Source organism: Azolla caroliniana, unplaced genomic scaffold, assembly GCF_043228905.1.
Source record: "Azolla caroliniana isolate FFs.n. ecotype wild unplaced genomic scaffold, voAzoCaro1.0.p SCAF_9, whole genome shotgun sequence".
Taxonomy (NCBI): domain Eukaryota; kingdom Viridiplantae; phylum Streptophyta; class Polypodiopsida; order Salviniales; family Salviniaceae; genus Azolla; species Azolla caroliniana.
Window position 1 is genome coordinate 11,046,303 of NW_028230444.1, and position 19,282 is coordinate 11,065,584.

Consider the following 19,282-nt stretch of genomic DNA (forward strand, 5'->3'; position numbering starts at 1 on the left):
AGTTTGGACTTTAGTTGGATCCATAGAGATGCCTTCCGATGAGATGACATAGCCTAGAAATTCCACTTGATTACAGTCAAAACTACACTTTTCCAGCTTTGCATAAAGACCATGTTCTCATAGTTGTCTTAGTACTAATAGTACATGAGAATCATGCTCCTCTTGTGTCTTTGAATAAACTAGCAGATCATCCAAGTAGATGATCAAACAGAAGTCTAAAAGATATCGGGATATATCATTTGCCATGCGTTGGAAAACCATTGGCGCATTGGTGAGGCCGAATGGCATAACCATATACTCGATGTGCCCATATCAGGTGCGGAAAGTTGTCTTCCATTCATCTCCCGGTCGAATCCGTGCGAGGTTATATGCTCCTCATAAGTCGATTTTTGTAAAAACGTTTGCACCATTACTTCTTTCTAAAAGACTCAAGATCAGGGGAAGTGCATACCTATTCCTGATTGTGACCTTATTCAAGCCACGGTAATCCATGACTAGACGAAGTGATCCATCTTTTTTCTTGACAAGAAAATAGGTGCACCGGCTCAAGATTTCAAATGTCAAATGAACCCGTTTGCCAAATTTTCCTCTATGTAGGCTCGAAGAACTTCAAGCTCAGTTGGTGACAAGTTATAGATCAGTCCCCATGGTGGCTCTTTTCCGGGTTGTAAGTCAATGGAACAATCATACGGTCGATGATGAGGAAGAGTACTAGCTTTTGCCTTATCAAAAATGTCGGCGTAATGATGATACTTCTTTGGAAGTTGAATTGTTGACTCCTCCTTAGCGGTGTTGGAAGGTTTCAATGATATTGTGAATACAAACATTGCTTCCTTGCCTCCTTCGTCACACAATTGATGTAGCAAAATCGTTGAAATCTTATGAGTAGATCCTCGAGGTTGTCGATACCCGATTTCTCTTGTTCTCCGATCTAACCCCAAAACAATTGGATGTTTTGGATTACTAATTATATTAAATGATACTAAACATACCAAGTTATTTAGGACAACATTAATCAGCTCTAACTCTTCTAAGATATTTCTGGAAGCAATGGGGCGACCATCAATGTCTTCTACAGAAGTTGGGCAAGGGAGTTTTTTTAGGGATATCTTATTAGCTTGGGCAAAATTCTTATCCATGAAGCAAGAATTCGATCCGGAATCTAGGAGTGTCAAGACATGTACTTGAGGATTACTTTTAGTACTAATTGCTACTTGACCTAGGAAGACATTGTTAACTTGCTTAGAGGGAATGGAACCACTAATGGGTTGCACAGATCTAGGATTGTTCAACCAAACGGCGCCTATTTTGGCTGGACTTAGTCGTTTAACTCTTCTTCTATATGACTAAGAACTTCAAATTTGTTTGATAGGCTTGGGCTATTAGGACTATCTGACACTCCTAATGAAATTGACTCAGGTTTAATACTATTAGTACTAGTGGCTATTTGATTTACCTATCTTCTTGGCCTATGAGGACAATTCGTTGCAATATGCCCCGGTCCACATCAATAAAGACATAGTCGATTTGCTCGGCATCGTTACTTTTCCTCTTCCGATAATGGTCTGCAATGATGTGTGGTGTTGATTTCCATCGGAGTTGGAGTATTTGCTAGAGATGCATTATATGAATCTCTTGGAAACGTTTTTGCTACAACTGAGGCGTAGGTGGGCTCTGATCTTGTCCTTGGCATCTGGAACTAACATTCCGAACGTCATTCGAAAAGGCGGTTATTGCATTGTACCGCTCGACTGATTGCTTTTGTGAGCGACTTTGGTTCTTCATGGAACGTCAAGAGTAAATCCTTGACATCATTATGTAGGCCATAGCGAAATTGCTCCATCAATTCTCGGTCATCCCAAGGAATATTGGTGGCAAGAAGACGGAAATCTGTGGCATAAGTTGAGGTCGGCCGATCACCTTGACGCAGTCTTCGGATTTTGTTGATTGCCATCCTAACACTATCAATATCTCCAAAACATGCTTTAAACTCTTCAAAATTATTTAACAATGGAGAGCCTTTTTCTAATAAAGGGGCAAACCATGCTAGAGTTGTGCCACTAAGTAGCATGCATACTAGTCCCACTCGTGATGCATCGGTGGGATATCGAGAAGGATGCATTTGAATCACCAAACGTACCTAATTAAGAAATCCTCTAAATTGTGATCACGTTCCATCAAACTTCATAGGAAGACCAATCTTGGGTTCTTTGGGAGTCCCTTGAGTGCTTGATCCCTGTTGTTGTAGTGACACAATAGTTGTTTCAAGTTGTTGGACACATAACGCCAGCTCCCCATGTTGTTGTTGTTTTTCTAGAGCTATTTGTTGAAGATCCCCCAACAGACATTGATTTTCTTGTTCGAGTGCTACAAAATTCTCTTTTAAGCATTGGAGCTCCGAGAAAACAGATTGGTATTCTTGAGTGCTAACAATTGTCATTTAGTAGGAAGGATAAGGGGATTCGTATGAAGGGAAAGAAGGATAAGAGGATGAGAAATTCGGTTCAAACTGTCAGAGATAGTACTAGAGACTGGGAGAATTAGTACTAAAGATAGAGAGGAAGAATGAGGATTAGTACTAAGAAGGGGAAAAGTGTGTGGAGACTCACGAGAGAGAGAGAGAGAGAGAGAGAGAGAGAGAGAGAGAGAGAGAGAGAGAGAATGATGATAACAAGTGGTATATTATATGAAGATAAGATACAAGAGTAGTTAGGAGACTTAAGACTGGGGTTGAACCGAATTGGTTTTGAATAATGCCATGTGCCTCTATTTATAGTACTCTCAGGAGTACTCCTGAAGTTTCTAGAATGTTCTAGAGTAATTTGGAATATACAAGAATTTCCTATGGTGAAATAATAAATGAAAATAATATCTTTTGTATTACAATGCATTGTTTAATGGTAAGGGTTCAACCCATGTAACACAAGGTCATGGGTTAGAATCCTTTTGGAGCCATATCATGACAACGAGCTGAAAAGGAAAAATCCAAAGAATCAGAATACCAAGAGGTTGAAGACACAGCACTGAGCAAGGATATCGACAATCGAGGAGCGAACGAACCCAAAGACAAATCAAGGATCCAATGAAGAGTAAAATAGCAAATGTCGATCAGACATGAGCTGATTCGAACCAGTCGATGCGACCAACCCAATCAAGTTGATCCAGATAACATACAATCCGACGACCAACCGAAGTACGCTAGATCTGGACCATACCTCGGCTAACTCGACCGAATGCTGACAACCTTGTATGTGTAACCAGTCGATGTGACCAACCCAATCAAGCCAACCCAGATAACATACAATCTAACGACCAACCGAATTAGGCTAGATCCCGACCATACCTCGGCTAACTCGATTGAATGTTGACAACCTTGTATGTGTACACTTGTAACTATAGATTAGAATCGTAATCTAGGTTCACAAGGAAGATAATCAAAATTGATTGTATACATTGAAAGAGTAGCCCCTTTTACGGGAAAGTTTGTTGGCATAAAAGGGTCAACTCCTTCCACTTTGTATCCTTAGTGTGAACACGTTCACAAGTTAGGGCTTGAGTATATAAGCCCAAATATTTCATTGTAAAGATAGAGTTTTTTCACAGAAGACAATAACAAGGCCTCCATTTGAGCTTAACCTTGTTTACCTAACTTCCTATCTTCTTGCACATTCATATTGTCTGTGTTGTTTGCTTGACACTACATTGCAAGTCCTAATATCCTTCCGCACATCACATCATATCACTCCTCTTTCACACACACGTAACACACATTTCTAGTCTATTCTGTTGCATAGAATCATGCTTGATTCTTTACACGTTATATTCTTCACATTCACGTAATCAATGTTTGAGGCTATCAATGTTCCCTTGACCTTGACGATGATCATTGTCAAGCTTTACTACTTTAATTATTAAAACTCTCATACTTTGAACGAAATCATCAAGCAAAGATTCACTCCTAGTTTCATTTCTCATGGTAGATGTGTCATTTTGTCTTTTGATTCTCGGCCTAGTCTTTGAACTTCCATCTTTTGCTCGAGCCAATTCATGATTCCCCTATGTGGTGTTTGTAGCATTGCACCATTTCTTTGCATTCTTTTCATAAATTTATTACAAACATTTGTTACCTCATTCTAATATGTAGGTATCCCATCTTCGGTATTTGAAACCTCAAGCAAAAGTTCCAACTCCTTTCTATATCTCTTGTCAATTGCCTACAAAAAAACAGCCTTTTGCCAAGACAAAGACTTTCTTTCTTTTGGGTTTAAGTGTTCAAATAATCTATCAAACTCCTTTCTTGTGTCACCCACAAATAATCCTTTATATTCTTTTATAATTCATTCATGGAAAGAGCACATAGTAACTCAACAGAAATATTCAGGAGCATATTCTGACACAAGTGCTTCTTTGAATGCATCTGAATCCAAACTATGCAATATTTGTATTTCACAAATTCTAGCTCTCAATTCAACTAATTTACAAAATTTTACTATGATATTTACATAATTCACATCAGACATTTCCATTTCATCATAATATATATTCAAATACATTGAAATGTGTGTGCCATCAAATACAACCATCTTCTCTCGAAATTCTCATAAGGTGTGAAATAATTTATCTTTATTCAACATTTGAATAAACAACCTTACTAGATCCATGGTACTTGTACTTGCCATTTTATTTGCTCGTCACTTTAGATGGTCTCTTCTACTTCCTGTTTCACGTTATGTTCACCAAGTGTGTTGTGGCGTTGCTCCCACAAAAGTGTCGCATTGCTTGAACAAATGATAGTGAGGAAGGAATCAATAGGATTTTGGACAGAAGAGACAGAAAGACTAGAGATATAGCAAAGAGAGATTAAAGAGAGATGAGAAATAAGCTCAAAACTATATTTGAGAGAATGTAAGAAATTTATAATATTTTTATGGAGTTTACAAAATGGTTGTGAGTATCGTTGAACCTTTGCCCTTTTTCTTGCAAGGCAATCATCATGTTTTGTTGATCCACTCTTCTTTTTCTTGAAAGTAGACTTTAATCATCCCTTTTATCTTTCAATCACCTGCCCAACGTCCCATCGAATATGGCGGGGGGTTGGCCTCTTGTTGCAATTATACCAGGTGCAAGGCTCAATCAAAGTGGGGAAATATATGTTGGCTATCATGGCAGACCCCAATTGGCAAATACGAGCATTAGGAGGGGATGACTTTGGCGATAAAAGCACAAGAGGTTTTTTCTCCACCAACGACAATGTCCACTCAACTCCTCTTAATGACAAATCTCAAGTTGTGTTGTCTAGAATTGGTCAGCCCAATAACTCTTTGGATTCTATGGAAACAATGGTGTAGATGGGTCTTCTCCAACCAAACCGTGAATCCAACAAGGTTACTGCAAGAGATATGGAGTGAAATTGTAGCCACTCTAAAGAGCCAATATGATGGCCTCAAGGGCGGCTCCGATGGAGTTGAAAGACAACGAATAGCCTCCATCCAACAATGGTCGTTCTCTCCCTTTCTTGAGTCAGTGGGCATCCACATAAGATGGAACTATCGCGTCCCTACAAGGATTTGTACATAATCGTCTCATTTGTACAATTTTATAACTAATGGAAGGAGTGTTTTTTTGGAAAAAAAAAAGAATTGAACCTTCGCCCTTTCGTTACAAGGTGAGCACCATAACCGTCAAACTTGTTATTTTCTTTATATTTTTAATTCTTATGCTCTCTCTCTCTCTCTCTCCTTTTTATTGTAATTAGCCTACCTTAATGGTAAGTCGTTGCACTACTACCACTACATCTGACCTTCAAAACCCAATTTTTTTAACTCTCTATTGCAACGCCCTAGTGGTTAAATTGTTTACACTACTAGCACTACATCTTGGGTCTTGCAAGACCCAATTTTCTTACATCTCTATTACTCCATAGATATCTCTTATTTCAGTAGATGCCACTGTGGAATGTAGAGGTTGAATCCATGACCACCTGGTCTCTATTGGGCAACCTTACCAACTAAGCTACCTCCATCTGAGCGCTCTCTTTATATATATATATATATTTCTTTCTTTCTTTTGGTATATCTCACACTATTTTTTTTCAGTATATCTCGCCATCTATCTTATGATATATTTTATGAGGACACTCCATTCTCTTTTTATTGTCAAGGGAGGCTCTAGCATGTGTGCCATGTGGTGCACATGTAGCAGAGTTCTTGGCTTAGATTATACAATGTATAAAGTTATGTATAGATTACAAAATATATCATGAATATTAGTAAAATAATAAGCTTCGAGTTTTATCACATGAGGTGGATGTTATAGGTTCAAATCTTCTTTTGTCCATGTGGTGTTGTGGGCCCATTCCCATGATCAACTATCATTGCCCTTTTCATTGTCGTAGCTTTTCACATTCTCCTCTTTCAGATCCTCCTCCATCTTTCTACCCTTCCTCAAGCAAGAAGAGCTCAACAAATAACCCAAGTAAAGAATAAGAAAGAGAAGTTGCCAATAACCACTCTCATAACACACACAAGAACCCTAAATTCAAGAAAGATAAAGAAGAAAATGGTTGAAGCCTTAAAACTCTAAAAATAAATGTTCCAAACCTTTAGACACCCAAAATCCTTTAAAACGCCTAATCCAAAATGAGCCCTCAACTCCCCTTTTTATAGTGGGAGAACCTTCCAACACAAAGTGTTGGGAATTTGATCAAAGGTTTTGCCTTACCCTTTATACCGAACGCTCACTTTTGTTGCAATACCAAAACAAATGTTTCACTAATTTTGGACTAAATCCATATCTCTTGCATCTTAGTTATGCAATGTATCAACTAGTACTAAGCAAAGCTATAATAATACTCTCCTTTGCTGGCAAATTAGAGCAATAGATTCTTCTTGAACACTTTTTTCCACCAGAAGTACGAATTAATCATGGTCTATATTTTATCACTATGGTTTTTTATTTATGGAGTGGGATCAATAACTAATATACTTGAAGGATTCATATAATATGTTGAATCAAATATGCATCATTATGTTGCTTTATCTATTGATTTTTAATAGAGATTTGAAGTCAATAACCAAGTTCCAATCTTGCAAACGATTTTGTCTCCCAATATGGAAAAGAAACACAATCATGGACCAAATCCTCTATCTATTTTATGCATGATTTCTCTCTGAGATAAAAATAGTGTATACCTATTTAGATTTCACTATCAATGACGTTGAATAACCATCACTTATCATTATATCGTCGACTTGCTAAGCACTCTGTTTAGAAATATAGATCCTTGACTTTTGAGGTTCTCAATCCATTTGTGTTGAACTAACAAATCTTGATTCCATTTTTTTCCACTATATATGTTGTGTGACTTTCTTCTAATTTTGAATCAACTTTGTGGTGAAAGGAGAGCATCAAATAATGTTATTATACTTGGCATATACTACATCACAAAGAGTGGTTGTCCAAGATACAAAGAAATTTTGGTTTATATTGGTTTATACTTGTAAGTTGTCACATACTACATCCCAAAGAGTGGTTGTCCAAGATATAAAGAATATTTGGTTTCATGTTCTATCCTTAGGTGGTGTGTTATTTTTTCTTAGTGATACACTCCATATTTTTTCTTATTTAACTATTCATGTAATACTTTCATTCCTTGTTGATCAAGTGGAGTTTCCACTTTCTTTATTTTTTGGGTTTCAATATCCATGTAATGATATTCATGCATTTTGTGTCTCTCTTTCGCTCCACTCCACACTCTCACACCTTTTCTTGTTTGGATCAGTCATTTTGTTTAATGTATGTCTCTTTCTCTATGGGTCAAGTCGGTCTTGTGTGGACCTCAATATCTCTCACTAAGAGGGATATCTATTTCTTTGAATGTTCTTGTTTGAATATCATCCAATTGTCTAGGCACCTCTTTACCTTTCCTTTCTTCGTAATCCAAAGGAAGGCAAAAAAGCATAATTGAGACTCATGATGAACTTTGGAGGTAAGAAACAAACTGCAATTTGCAAGCATTTCCTAAATAGTAAACTTGTTAGGTTGTAGACCATCATATTTACCACTTAACATAAAGGAGCTATTGGAAATTACAAATGTCTATTCCTCTATTGAAGATATGATTATAAATTTATATGTGTGTAAATGTGCAATTTGTATCTAGATGATCATGTGTGTGCGAATACTATGTATGGATGTAGGTATACGTGTATGACATGCATTAATGTGTGTGTGTGTGTGTGGGTGGGTTGGTGTGTGTTATATGCATGCATTAATGTTTGTATGCATGTCTTATAGAAACAACCTACTAGGGTCGTATAATTTCTCCATCACCCATGTATATTAAAAATTAAATGAGAACATAGGTAAAGATTATTGGTGAGGAGCCAGGGCCATGGTTTTAACGAATCAAGCTTTACTACATAACTTATATATAATTATTCATCAAATATATTTTCTTATGTCGGCTCATTGTTTCCCACATTGCCCATATCACATGTTGAGTTCAACTCATCCTTGATTTTAAAATCTCTTAATTTCCCTAGGTTGTTGAATATTCTAAGGAACCGGGAACCACTCTATTTTTTCGTTTTAGTATGAGCTTGTACCTTGTGATCCTCATCAAGCATTCCCAAAATGCCATTATTCTTCATCTTGATGAAATTTTCTCACACACCATCCTTCTCTATGTCAATGTAATGTTTGCACATCATCATGGCACAAATGATTGTAGTTCCAAAAGAAAATTGTGAACTATAATTACAACTTTTAACCAAATAGAATTTGATTATATTACACTCAATAGTTCTTCAAACAAGTGCAAGATCCACCATCAAAGAGTAGATTAAAGTGCTTGTTTATTAAATGTCATGGCTTCTTATTTGTAGTTGTTGAATCACCAACCATGTGTCTCAATTGTTAAAGCATCACCTTGTGCAATGTTAATATGAACCCGTTTTTGGGTGAGTTGGCCGTAAAATTCCATTTGCATGTAAGCTATGGGATTCATATATTCATTACCACATGTGTTATGTTTGTCTTTGTCCTGTTATACATCAATGTTAGATTTGACAAAGGGATCTTCAAATGAGGTGTAATATTTTTTGGGTATGAAAGAAGACTTTTTTCTACTTTCAAACAAATATATTATGTTAATTGAGCCCTAAAGAAGACATTTTCTTGCTTCCTCAAAAAAATCATCATAATATAAAGTATGAAGATCATTTTTTGGCATAATCGTCATTTCTTTGTCATCATCTTCTTTATTGACCACCTTCATCAATGTCCTTGCTTCACCTTTTGAGAATCTAAAAAAACTGGTTTGAGATGTATTCAATTTCAGATTCTCGACTATTGTTTGGCACGTGGAGGTTTTAGTTAAAATAAAATAATAACAAGAACATCTATGAACAACTATTATGATGTGAAGAGCAAAGACTATTTATCAGATTCTTAAGCAAAATATAGCCACCCTCCAATGCTTGATTAGAGATAGAATTGGGATTTGTTAACTTCATCCTACGTGCTACACCCTGACTTATTGTTTCAAACCTTATTGTGCTAGAAGTGCACCAAAAAGAATGATTTTCGTGACGAGACATTGACTCCTATATGTTTGGTTCCAACATAGCTTGTCTAACCAATTTAACATGTTTGAAGATTGACAAAGCCACTCCTACAAGAATAAAAGAAGAAAAGTTGTGTTCAAAGATGAGCAACAAAATGAGCAAGCTAAGGCACAGAGGACAAAGTTATGGTGGGGTATGCTTCCAAGGAGAAGAACACACAATAGAAAGAGGAGGATTAGTTGAAACCATGCAATGTATCAAACTATTTGTGTGATGATTGTGCAATGAGTTGGAACTTTTGTGGGACATGTGGTGGTGAACATAAAGAATGTGGGGACCAACAAGGACTTTGATGATATGGTAACGGTGACCCACTCATCTAAATACAAGGTTTGTTCCTCAAAGAAGCCACGCAAAATTGAGCTGACTCCACAGGAAAAATATTCCACCTCTTTGAGTTACATAGAGCATATTTTATATTCTCATAAGAAATAAACACATCAATTGCTTAACATAATTTCTTAGTCTAATGGTGGGATGTCAATGAATCAACACTTTGGAAGAATATGCGGTCATTTGGGGAAGGGCATTCTATATAATATGCTACCATTATGCCTTGAGTATCTTGGTTAGCTAGTTGAAATTGCAAGATTCGCCAACACAAGCCTAAAAGCAAATTTTATTCACATATAAAACAAATCATACCTATCCGTGTTAAGGGGAGGGATGTTGTTCAATCAATCTCTACTTGGTAAGAGGAAGAAGTTGCACTTCGTAAAAGATTTATTGTGTTTGTTTTTTAGGACAAAAACAACTTAGAAACGAAGAATAACTTGTGTCTTGAATGCAAGAAAAACCAACACACTTAGAATAAACATTTACTCACCAAATATGGAGTGCAAGGCCATTCACTAATTGAGGATAAGGAATAATGCTACCATATCTTCTCCCTTGGCATTCATTGTAGTCTTGGGGGGTATGTGTATATAAGGTCAACGTTGTATGAGAGAGGGTTGTTACAATGAGGCACAATTTGGTTAGAATAATGGTAGAACAAATACATTATGAATACGTAATCTAATGAGAGGGAGACTAATGTGTAGTTAGAGGAAGTATGTATAATTCGGATACTAACCTTTCTACAATTTGTCATGTAAGAATTTTCTAATGGAATAAGGATGAGTGCTTTGCCACTCTTTGTCTTGCGCGTGTGGTGTGTGAGCAAGTGATATAATTGAAAGAGAGAGAGAGAGAGAGAGAGAGAGATTCATGTGAACAACAGGACTTGTTGATTGTAGCCAAACATTGGCCAACCACCATCTTTGAATGATGGCTTATTCTTGCTAATTCTATCATACTAAAACAATATTGAGACTATGGTAATTCCTATATATGCCTATTTATCATAACTTTAGAAATGACCAAGAAAAGTATCAATACCTTGATCTTCTTATAACTTTCTTTAGTATATTTATGGTTTCGCAAATCTAGTAGCACATAGTAGTAGTATGTACTTATTGAGCCTTTAAAAAGTTTAGCATGTTTCCCTACATGTTTGAAATTTGCATGTGCAAACATAGTTTGCTTAAGTAATTATATATAACATTCCTAAGAGTGGATAATGTGTAACCATGTTGTGTAGCAACAACTTAAACATTTGCTTTCATGCACAAAAGTAAATGCAGAGCAAGGAATTCTCTTAAGTAATTATATTTGACTTTCTTCATATGCATAACGTGTAACCATGTAACAAGCGGTGTGACCTTTGACAAACTTCGACTTAGAAGTTTATATTGATGCAAAAAAAGAGTAAATGTCGAGAAGGGGATTTGCTTAAGTAATTACATTTAACCTCTCAAGAATGCATACCATGTAATTGTGTAGTGGCAACTGGAACTTGTCGAGAGATTATAAGTAATGATCCCATTACCAATATCATGCAAAGTGATCAATCTACCATTAGAGTTGCACCATTACGTATTAGACCTATCGCATATGAGTTACAACCCACATGTGAGAGAAAAATCACAAAGTAGACCACATCAATATTTCAAAATATAAGATTGCTAAAATAAATGTTAAGACTAGTACTTGAAGCATAAACATAATGAACATACTTATTCAACTCCACACAAAGAGAGGTCTTGTACTTACATCAACATGTTAGAACACATTCTTTATTAGTATACTCTCTTCCTTTCCTCCTCTAATTAGTGCTCTGGAAGGCATGACTCTCGTCACTTTTGTTGGGTTTTGTATTTTGTAATAATAGTGTTGTTTTCCTTCCTTTGAGAGTGTGATTATTTGGAAATTGCATTTTCATAAAACATTGTGTTCTCTCTCATTATAAAAGTTTGATATAGCAAGTCCCATATTGGGTGAGTTCCATAGGCTAACTACAACCATCTGTCAAGCTTATAAAGATCACCTAATAGTAATTAACTATCGAACAGTGAAGCTAATTTTAAACTTGTAAATCATGTCTTTTTACTTTATTCTACATAGAAGACAAAACTCTAGAGCTTGATCACATGTATGCATTACCACTACCTTCTCCATACTATTTGTACGGGTCATCCATGTGCTACCTTTGTTTTTTGCTTTGTCTTATCTTAAACGTGCTTGAGGCATGGTTATGTGTTTAATCTTAAATTTCTATTTGATTATGAGGCATCTCCGATCAAGCATCTCTTTTGAGTTCCTCATACACACATGCACGTTTTCATAAATTTCCCTTATAAATATACATGAAACACATTTATATGTACATAAAAAGAGTTTGTAACCATAAAGAAAAACAAATTTAATGTTACATCAAAAATGGGAGAAGCACCCCCCCACCTTTAAATAAGTGCGCTTTTGCAACAAAATAGCAATATATCACGGGTTTTAGATTACCCTCAAAGTCTATAAAAAATGTCCAAAACATACCCTTCTTGATTAATGGATACGACCTGTAGTTTCTAGATGATTACTCTTAAAATTTATTGTAGAGACCACCAAATATACCCCTAACCAACCATGTAAAACGATTACTAGAATACTGTCTAGTTTAATATTGAAAGTGGACAATGGCAAACGTTTGCTCTCAGCGGTTTATTAGTCCATGATAGACCAGTCAATAATCCATGCTCATGAGTTTGTAAACATCGCTGAGAAAGAGAGAGAGAGAGAGAGAGAGAGAGAGAGAGAGAATTGGATATGCACAATGCATTTGTATTCGATGGTAGGCATGGAGTGAAAGCATATATATGCGAAAGTTGAAGGGAGTACTAACGTGACAAATTTCTTTATTGGAGCAAGCGGAAATTCTTTTCTCAATGGAGACTTTGTCTTGCCTGTTGGCAATTAAACATGTTGCACTACACATGTAATTAGTGGGGGTGACCATATTCTATTGTGACACCCATTATTGTAAGTAGTGTATTTCGTCATGCACATGTATTAATATACATAATTGTGTGTTTTCACCAAAGACATACATATATAATTAGTGGGTTTTTAAGATGAGATGATTGTGGTTTCTTCTTCTTCTTTCTTCTTCGTTCTGTGTGTGTGTGTGTGTGTGTGTTGTCTTGATCATCTTGTGTGCCGTGCGTAGCCTTGGAAAGACAGACAACGCAGCAGCAACTTTTACAAAAAATAAAGAAATGTTTATTATTATGTTATATGTACAGAAACACAGAGAGAGAGAGAGAGAGAGAGAGAGAGAGATTAACAAAAACAGAACGAAAGCTTTACACACACATATACATACATACATACATATATATATGTATATATACGCACACACGTAGCCAGCCAGATAGACACTCTGCGACAGAGACCGAGACCGAGACCGAGATCGAGACAGAGACAGAGACAGAGACAGAGACAGAGTATAATCCTTCTTCCTCTTTCGGTTTCTCAGATCTCTGCTAGACCTCCGAAATTTTCCCTAGGCTTTCAGAGACAAAACAGGTAATGGCCATCGAAAGCGGTCTTTCACGATTTGATGAGGCCATTAATGACGGCCAAGGGATTCTAATTAGGTCTCTAATCAACAATGAAGGCCGTTAATTTTGATCGCAGAAATATTAAGAGTGAGAAAGAGAAGTCGAATCTATGTCTTTTCTTTTGGTTTCTTCTTATCTGAAACTATAGAAAACAGATCTGTTTCCTCTGTTTTTATATTTTGATTCATCAACTATATATATATATATATATGTATGTATGTATGTATTGATTAGTGTTTGAATTTATATCCTGTACACATGACTAGGGAAGCAAAGCAAAGCAGTGTGTAGCTAAATTCCGCGAATTGATGGGCTTTGTATATATAAAGGCCTCAATTCACTATTCTTGCTCCTTTTATGATATGCATTTCTTAGAACTGTAGGGTTTTCCCATACAGAGAATCTCTTATGTGGTCTAATATGTAAGGGCCTCTTAAGGATGTCATACATTGCCTGAAGATTCTGTTATGTGTGTATTGGTGCATGTATATGCCTATGTAAATGTATGTATCTAGTCTGTGTCTATATTTATATACGCAATTGTATATGAAGTGGATGTTATCACATTGCCTGATCTTTTTCTTTTGCGTATATATAAGTGTTTGTGTGTGTATATATGCAGGAATGGACCCCCAAGGTGTCGTGGCAAGAGCACGATCATATAATATGAATTTTAAAGTCATAGTGGCATGCTCTCTCACCATCCTTTTCATGTTCATGCTGAAGCAGTCTTCCACCCCTTCGGAACAGGTAATAAACTGTTGTTCTTGTGTAATGGGCAATTTGTTTTCTTTTGTATATTTCTATCAATGCAAGTTTTTTTGCAATGTAACAGCTAAAATTGTATGAATGCATATCTATATCTCTATCTGATTTTTTTTAAAGGTAGGATTTATATGGAAGAGTTATTTTCTGGCATACTTCTATTCCTGCTGGACGTTCATCTGTGATGGGAAAATTTCTATGCATGTATATCTGCTGATTTTTCCTTTTTCTTTTGTTTGTAAAGCTCGGCAATGGTGCTGATAATGACGCAATCATGCGGGTGTTGGTGACAGGAGGAGCTGGTTTCATAGGATCACATGCCGCACTCAGGCTTCTTGAGGGAGATTATCACGTTACTATTGTGGTATGTTTTTTGTGTAGAAATTTTGGGGGTCCATATATGGATGTTCTAAATGCATATGAAGTTCAATTGCATGCTAGTGAGTTTGTTTTGGTTATGTGATAGAGTTTCCATAATTCACGTCATAATGTTCATACAGTGTTTAAATCGCAGCTGGCTATAAACTAAAAAACTAAAAACTCTTAATGTATTGTAACTTGTTTATATGGGATGTATAAGATCACAAATTATTACATATGCATGTTTGTTTTCGTTTCTAAACTTCTTGGTCTTTTCAAACTCATCATTTTGTGCCAAAATCCCCCAATGTATGTACCCAATGAAAGTTACTACAAATTGTGATCCATATTCTTGTATGAATGTTTGTAAGCTATAAAAGAAAACCTCGCTTCACGCATACGATTGGAGGGTATGTTTCGTTCCTTCTTTCTCTTTTCTCATTTGTATTATTTACAGGACAATCTATCTCGGGGTAACATGGGTGCCGTAAGAGTACTTCAACGCCTTTTTCCTAAGCCAGGGAGGTTGCAGTTTATCAATGCAGATTTGGGAGACGCTACAATGGTATTCATACTTTGTGAATGCACTGCCTCCTGTTTGCAATGTAGTGATGAATTATATCTTATTGGACTCATATAAGAGAGATGATGGCAATCATTTTATGAAATATTGAGGAAGAACCATAATTATTATATGAGATTAAGATGAATAGATAAACCATGTGACTAACTTTTCATCCTGAAATATATGTATTGTACAATAATATCTCGAACTCAGTTTCTTCTAAAACAGTTGATTACTGCTAATGATATCCCTAAGTATGATTGGATTCATTTAGACGGTTAATTGATGTGCTCTACTGCATTTCAAAACATTTCTCATGGATGTACTATGAATGTGGTGCTGACTATGAAAAGAAAACTATGGAAGGATGTATAATAAATTAATTTCTGGTTTTGAAGCTCTCAAATTTACTGTTATTATCAGATGGATCACATCTTTGCCACTAGCCATATAGATGCTGTCATGCATTTTGCTGCGGTTGCCTATGTGGGGGAGAGTATGGAAGAACCTCTTCGGTATGCCTCAAGGGGTCACATGTGGTCATTAATTGTGTCACTTATAAATTTTGTTTTGAGAGAGGTAGTTTATCCTTTGTTTATATAGAAAGATAAAACACCTTGTGCCTACCAGATACTACAAAAATATCACCTCAAATACCATGATCCTATTGGATACCATGAAGAAACATGGGGTGAAAAGGCTAATTTATTCAAGTACATGTGCCACTTATGGAGAGCCTGACAGAATGCCCATCACAGAGGATACCCCTCAGGTTAATTTGAATGAATCTTCTTCTTTTGTTATGTTAAATTATGTACCCAGAAGCACTGCGTATGATTTTTCTTCTTCTCATGATTACAGGTACCCATAAATCCTTATGGAAAATCTAAGAAGATGTCCGAGGACATCATAAAAGATTATGCGCAAACGACAGACTTGGGAGCCACCATTCTGAGGTACCACATGTCATTTCATGCCGACTTAACTAATTTCAGTGGTGTTTTATATAAAATATAGAAAGAGGAACATCTGGATAAATTGGTTGCTTTGTTCAGATATTTTAATGTCATTGGATCTGATCCTCATGGAAGGCTTGGTGAATCACCAAGACCAGAGCTCCGGCATCATGGACGAATCTCGGGAGCATGCTTTGATGCTGCTTTAAATATAATTCCTGGACTACAGGTATATATATTTTTTCTCTAACTGAATCTGTGCGGTAAATTTATAACCTTCTACATGAGTATATCGTATGCATTCTATATAGGGAGATGGAGAGAAAGAAAGTTGTAACTTATATATTAAGGTCTACTAGAAGGCAACAAGGTGAAATCCTATGAGTCAATTCCAAAGGTACAGTCAGTGGTGTCGATGATGATACGATGATGAAAATGATGGCATGGGTTTGATTCTCGATATTATATGATGTACAAGCATGATATGTGTAATATGGTTAGCTCCATCCATAACGTATGGTTGAGTGCTTGCGGACAATGAAAACTATCTAATCAAAGTTTAGACCTAATAGATAATGATATATGTAGTACATTCAGGGGGGAAATGAAATGAAATGTTATATAAATATCTTTGAAAGGCCAAAATACAATAAGATAGTAAAGAAATTGCACCCAAGTAAGATATGATACTTTCAGTGTCTTTGGTGATATGACAAAATATTTTACAGATAGGAGAAAGAAAACTAGATAGATAATTAACATCCCATGGGAATCTGAATACAATCAATCTATGGAATGGGGCAAGCTTGAGCCCATGGAGAAAGAGAGGGAGAGATAGCCTTGGCCAATGTGGTGTTGGGCGTACATTTTGCTGATGTGCTTTAAGCTGGGCACCTGCATATGAAGTGTTACTTGCTCTCATCATTCTCTGTTATTTGTTGAATGGTGAAACCGAATCCAAATGCTTTACATGAATAATGTTTACTGCCTTGAGCTGAAAGGTCTCGGTGTAATGTGAAATTTCAGGTTAAAGGCACAGATTATGCGACAAAAGATGGGACATGCATTCGTGACTATATTCATGTTACGGATCTTGTTGAGGCCCATGTGAAGGCTTTAGAAAAGTTGGAACTCTCCTTGGTAACCATTTATAATGTCGGCACAGGCCAAGGTAGTAAACCCTAAATCCAACCCCTTGATTCCCAACCTAACCCTAACTCTAACCCCAACCCCGAACCCTAACCTTAACCTTAGCTAACCCTAGTCCTAATTTGAAACCTTTAACCGTAACTGTACCTTGACCCTAATTATTGTTCAATCGAAAATTTTGACAAAAAGTTCTCTTTTTTATTTAGGGAAATCTGTAAAGGAGTTTGTCGATGCTTGCAAGGCAGCGACAGGGGTAAACATCTCGGTAACTTACTTGCCTCGAAGGCCAGGAGATTATGCTGAGGTGTGGAGCTATCCTGAGAAGATTAATAAAGAACTTGATTGGAGTGCAAAGTATACAGACCTGAAAGAGTCCATCACCATGTCATGGAAGTGGCATCAATCCCATCCACAGGGTTATGACTCGAGGACTATCTAGCTTGCCAATTGTGTTCATGATTTTTTTAAACTAGAGAGCATTGTTGATATTTTCCCCTTCCCGCATTCTCAGATAACAAGTCTTGAAGGTAATCCAATAACCAATGTATTCTATGACAGTGGCTAACCTATCTGTTACAGGAAAGAACTTAAAAAAGTCATGCTCTCTTCACACATATAGATTGGGTGATGGAAGGAGAAAAGAACGAATCAGTTGAAGATATGTGCGGATTTGTAATCATTACATTGTAACGAGCCATGTATATATAGTAACACCGATTGTTTCTTAGAAAATAGAAATAAAGAAAGATTTTCCTCATTATATGGTCGTTTTTGTGCTCTCAATTTTTTTTTGTAATGGACTTCATTGCATCTTCATTTAGTGAACCTTCTTCATATCCACAACAATCACAAGTAAACAATAAGCCTTGGTACGGTCTTATTGCTAGCCATTCTTTATAATGAAACACTAGGCCCATTTCAAACTATAGCCATCATGGGAATTGTTATAGTGGTTGTTGGAATTAGATAATGAATGGTTGTAGGCCATTGTCGGGTTACTTGTAGGTGTGTAGAAGAGTTAGTGGGTTTCCATTGTCGCGAAAATCCGCCAGTAAGTGCGGATCGTGAGGCGGAACCGTCGGGGTTCTGGACCAGAAGGATTTAGGGCTTAACGCTTAATGCACTTTAAGCTTAAAGACGAGAGATTTCCCTCTAATAAGAGTAAATTGGCAGTATAAGAGATCGAATAATAGTTAATTACATTTATGCATAAGCAAATTTGAGTAGGAGATTATGCAAGATTGAATAATACTTAATTATTCTTATGAGTAAGAAGGCTTAGAGTAAGCAAGCATGAATAACACTTAATTTTACTTATACATAAGAAAAGTTTAAAGAAAGAGATCATGAAGAGGACACATGAAAAGCTTTTTATTACTAAATCATCATTATAATGGATCTATTTTGTTACATGATTTTTTTTTCTATCCCCTTTTAGGGTATAAGAGTAGGAGAGAGGAAACATAAATCTTTTCTTCTTCAAATCCCGTGGGTGCGAAAGGACATTATGACACTGTGGGTGAGATTGAGCTAGGACAGACATGTGTAGAAAGTATAGTTGGAACGTGGTCAAATGTAGAGCATTGTATCAAATTTTGATTCTTAAGCTCGCAAACTTATTTTTGCAATAGGTGGTTAGTTGACTAGTCTCACCACTTGTGCCCCAATGTGGCGTTTGAAATTGACACAAGTTTGAATTAAGTTGTTTGAAGCAATGGTTTAGATGATGGAAAAGTTGATGTGATCTACCATGTGTCAGTGCATGCAGTTTCCCTAGCAGAGGATATGGTTTTGTAGTCAATTGCAACATGTGCAATACAATGTGTGAAGTGCTAACCTCCAGATTTTCCCATGTCATGATACATTGGTGTTGCCTTTCTCTTCCAGTTGGGCAATTGGGTGGGGATTGATATCGACGATAGTAAA

The 19,282-nt window shown here is 36.4% G+C and overlaps 1 protein-coding gene across 2 annotated transcripts; it reads left to right on the top strand.

The window, feature by feature from the left end:
- The first annotated feature begins 14,092 nt into the window (after positions 1-14,092).
- Positions 14,093-18,116, top strand: LOC147860165 (putative UDP-arabinose 4-epimerase 3). 2 transcript variants are annotated; one of them, XM_087324401.1, is made up of 9 exons: positions 14,093-14,311; positions 14,571-14,690; positions 15,144-15,251; positions 15,675-15,766; positions 15,882-16,023; positions 16,113-16,207; positions 16,307-16,436; positions 17,234-17,378; positions 17,563-18,116. In XM_087324401.1, the coding sequence occupies exons 1-9, from the start codon at positions 14,108-14,110 to the stop codon at positions 17,793-17,795; spliced, it is 1,269 nt and encodes a 422-aa protein (XP_087180527.1). In that variant the 5' UTR covers positions 14,093-14,107; the 3' UTR covers positions 17,796-18,116. The 2 variants fall into 2 exon arrangements, with proteins under 2 accessions (XP_087180527.1, XP_087180528.1); XM_087324402.1 differs by having other exon boundaries at positions 14,161-14,311; positions 14,620-14,690.
- Positions 18,117-19,282: the final 1,166 nt, after the last annotated feature.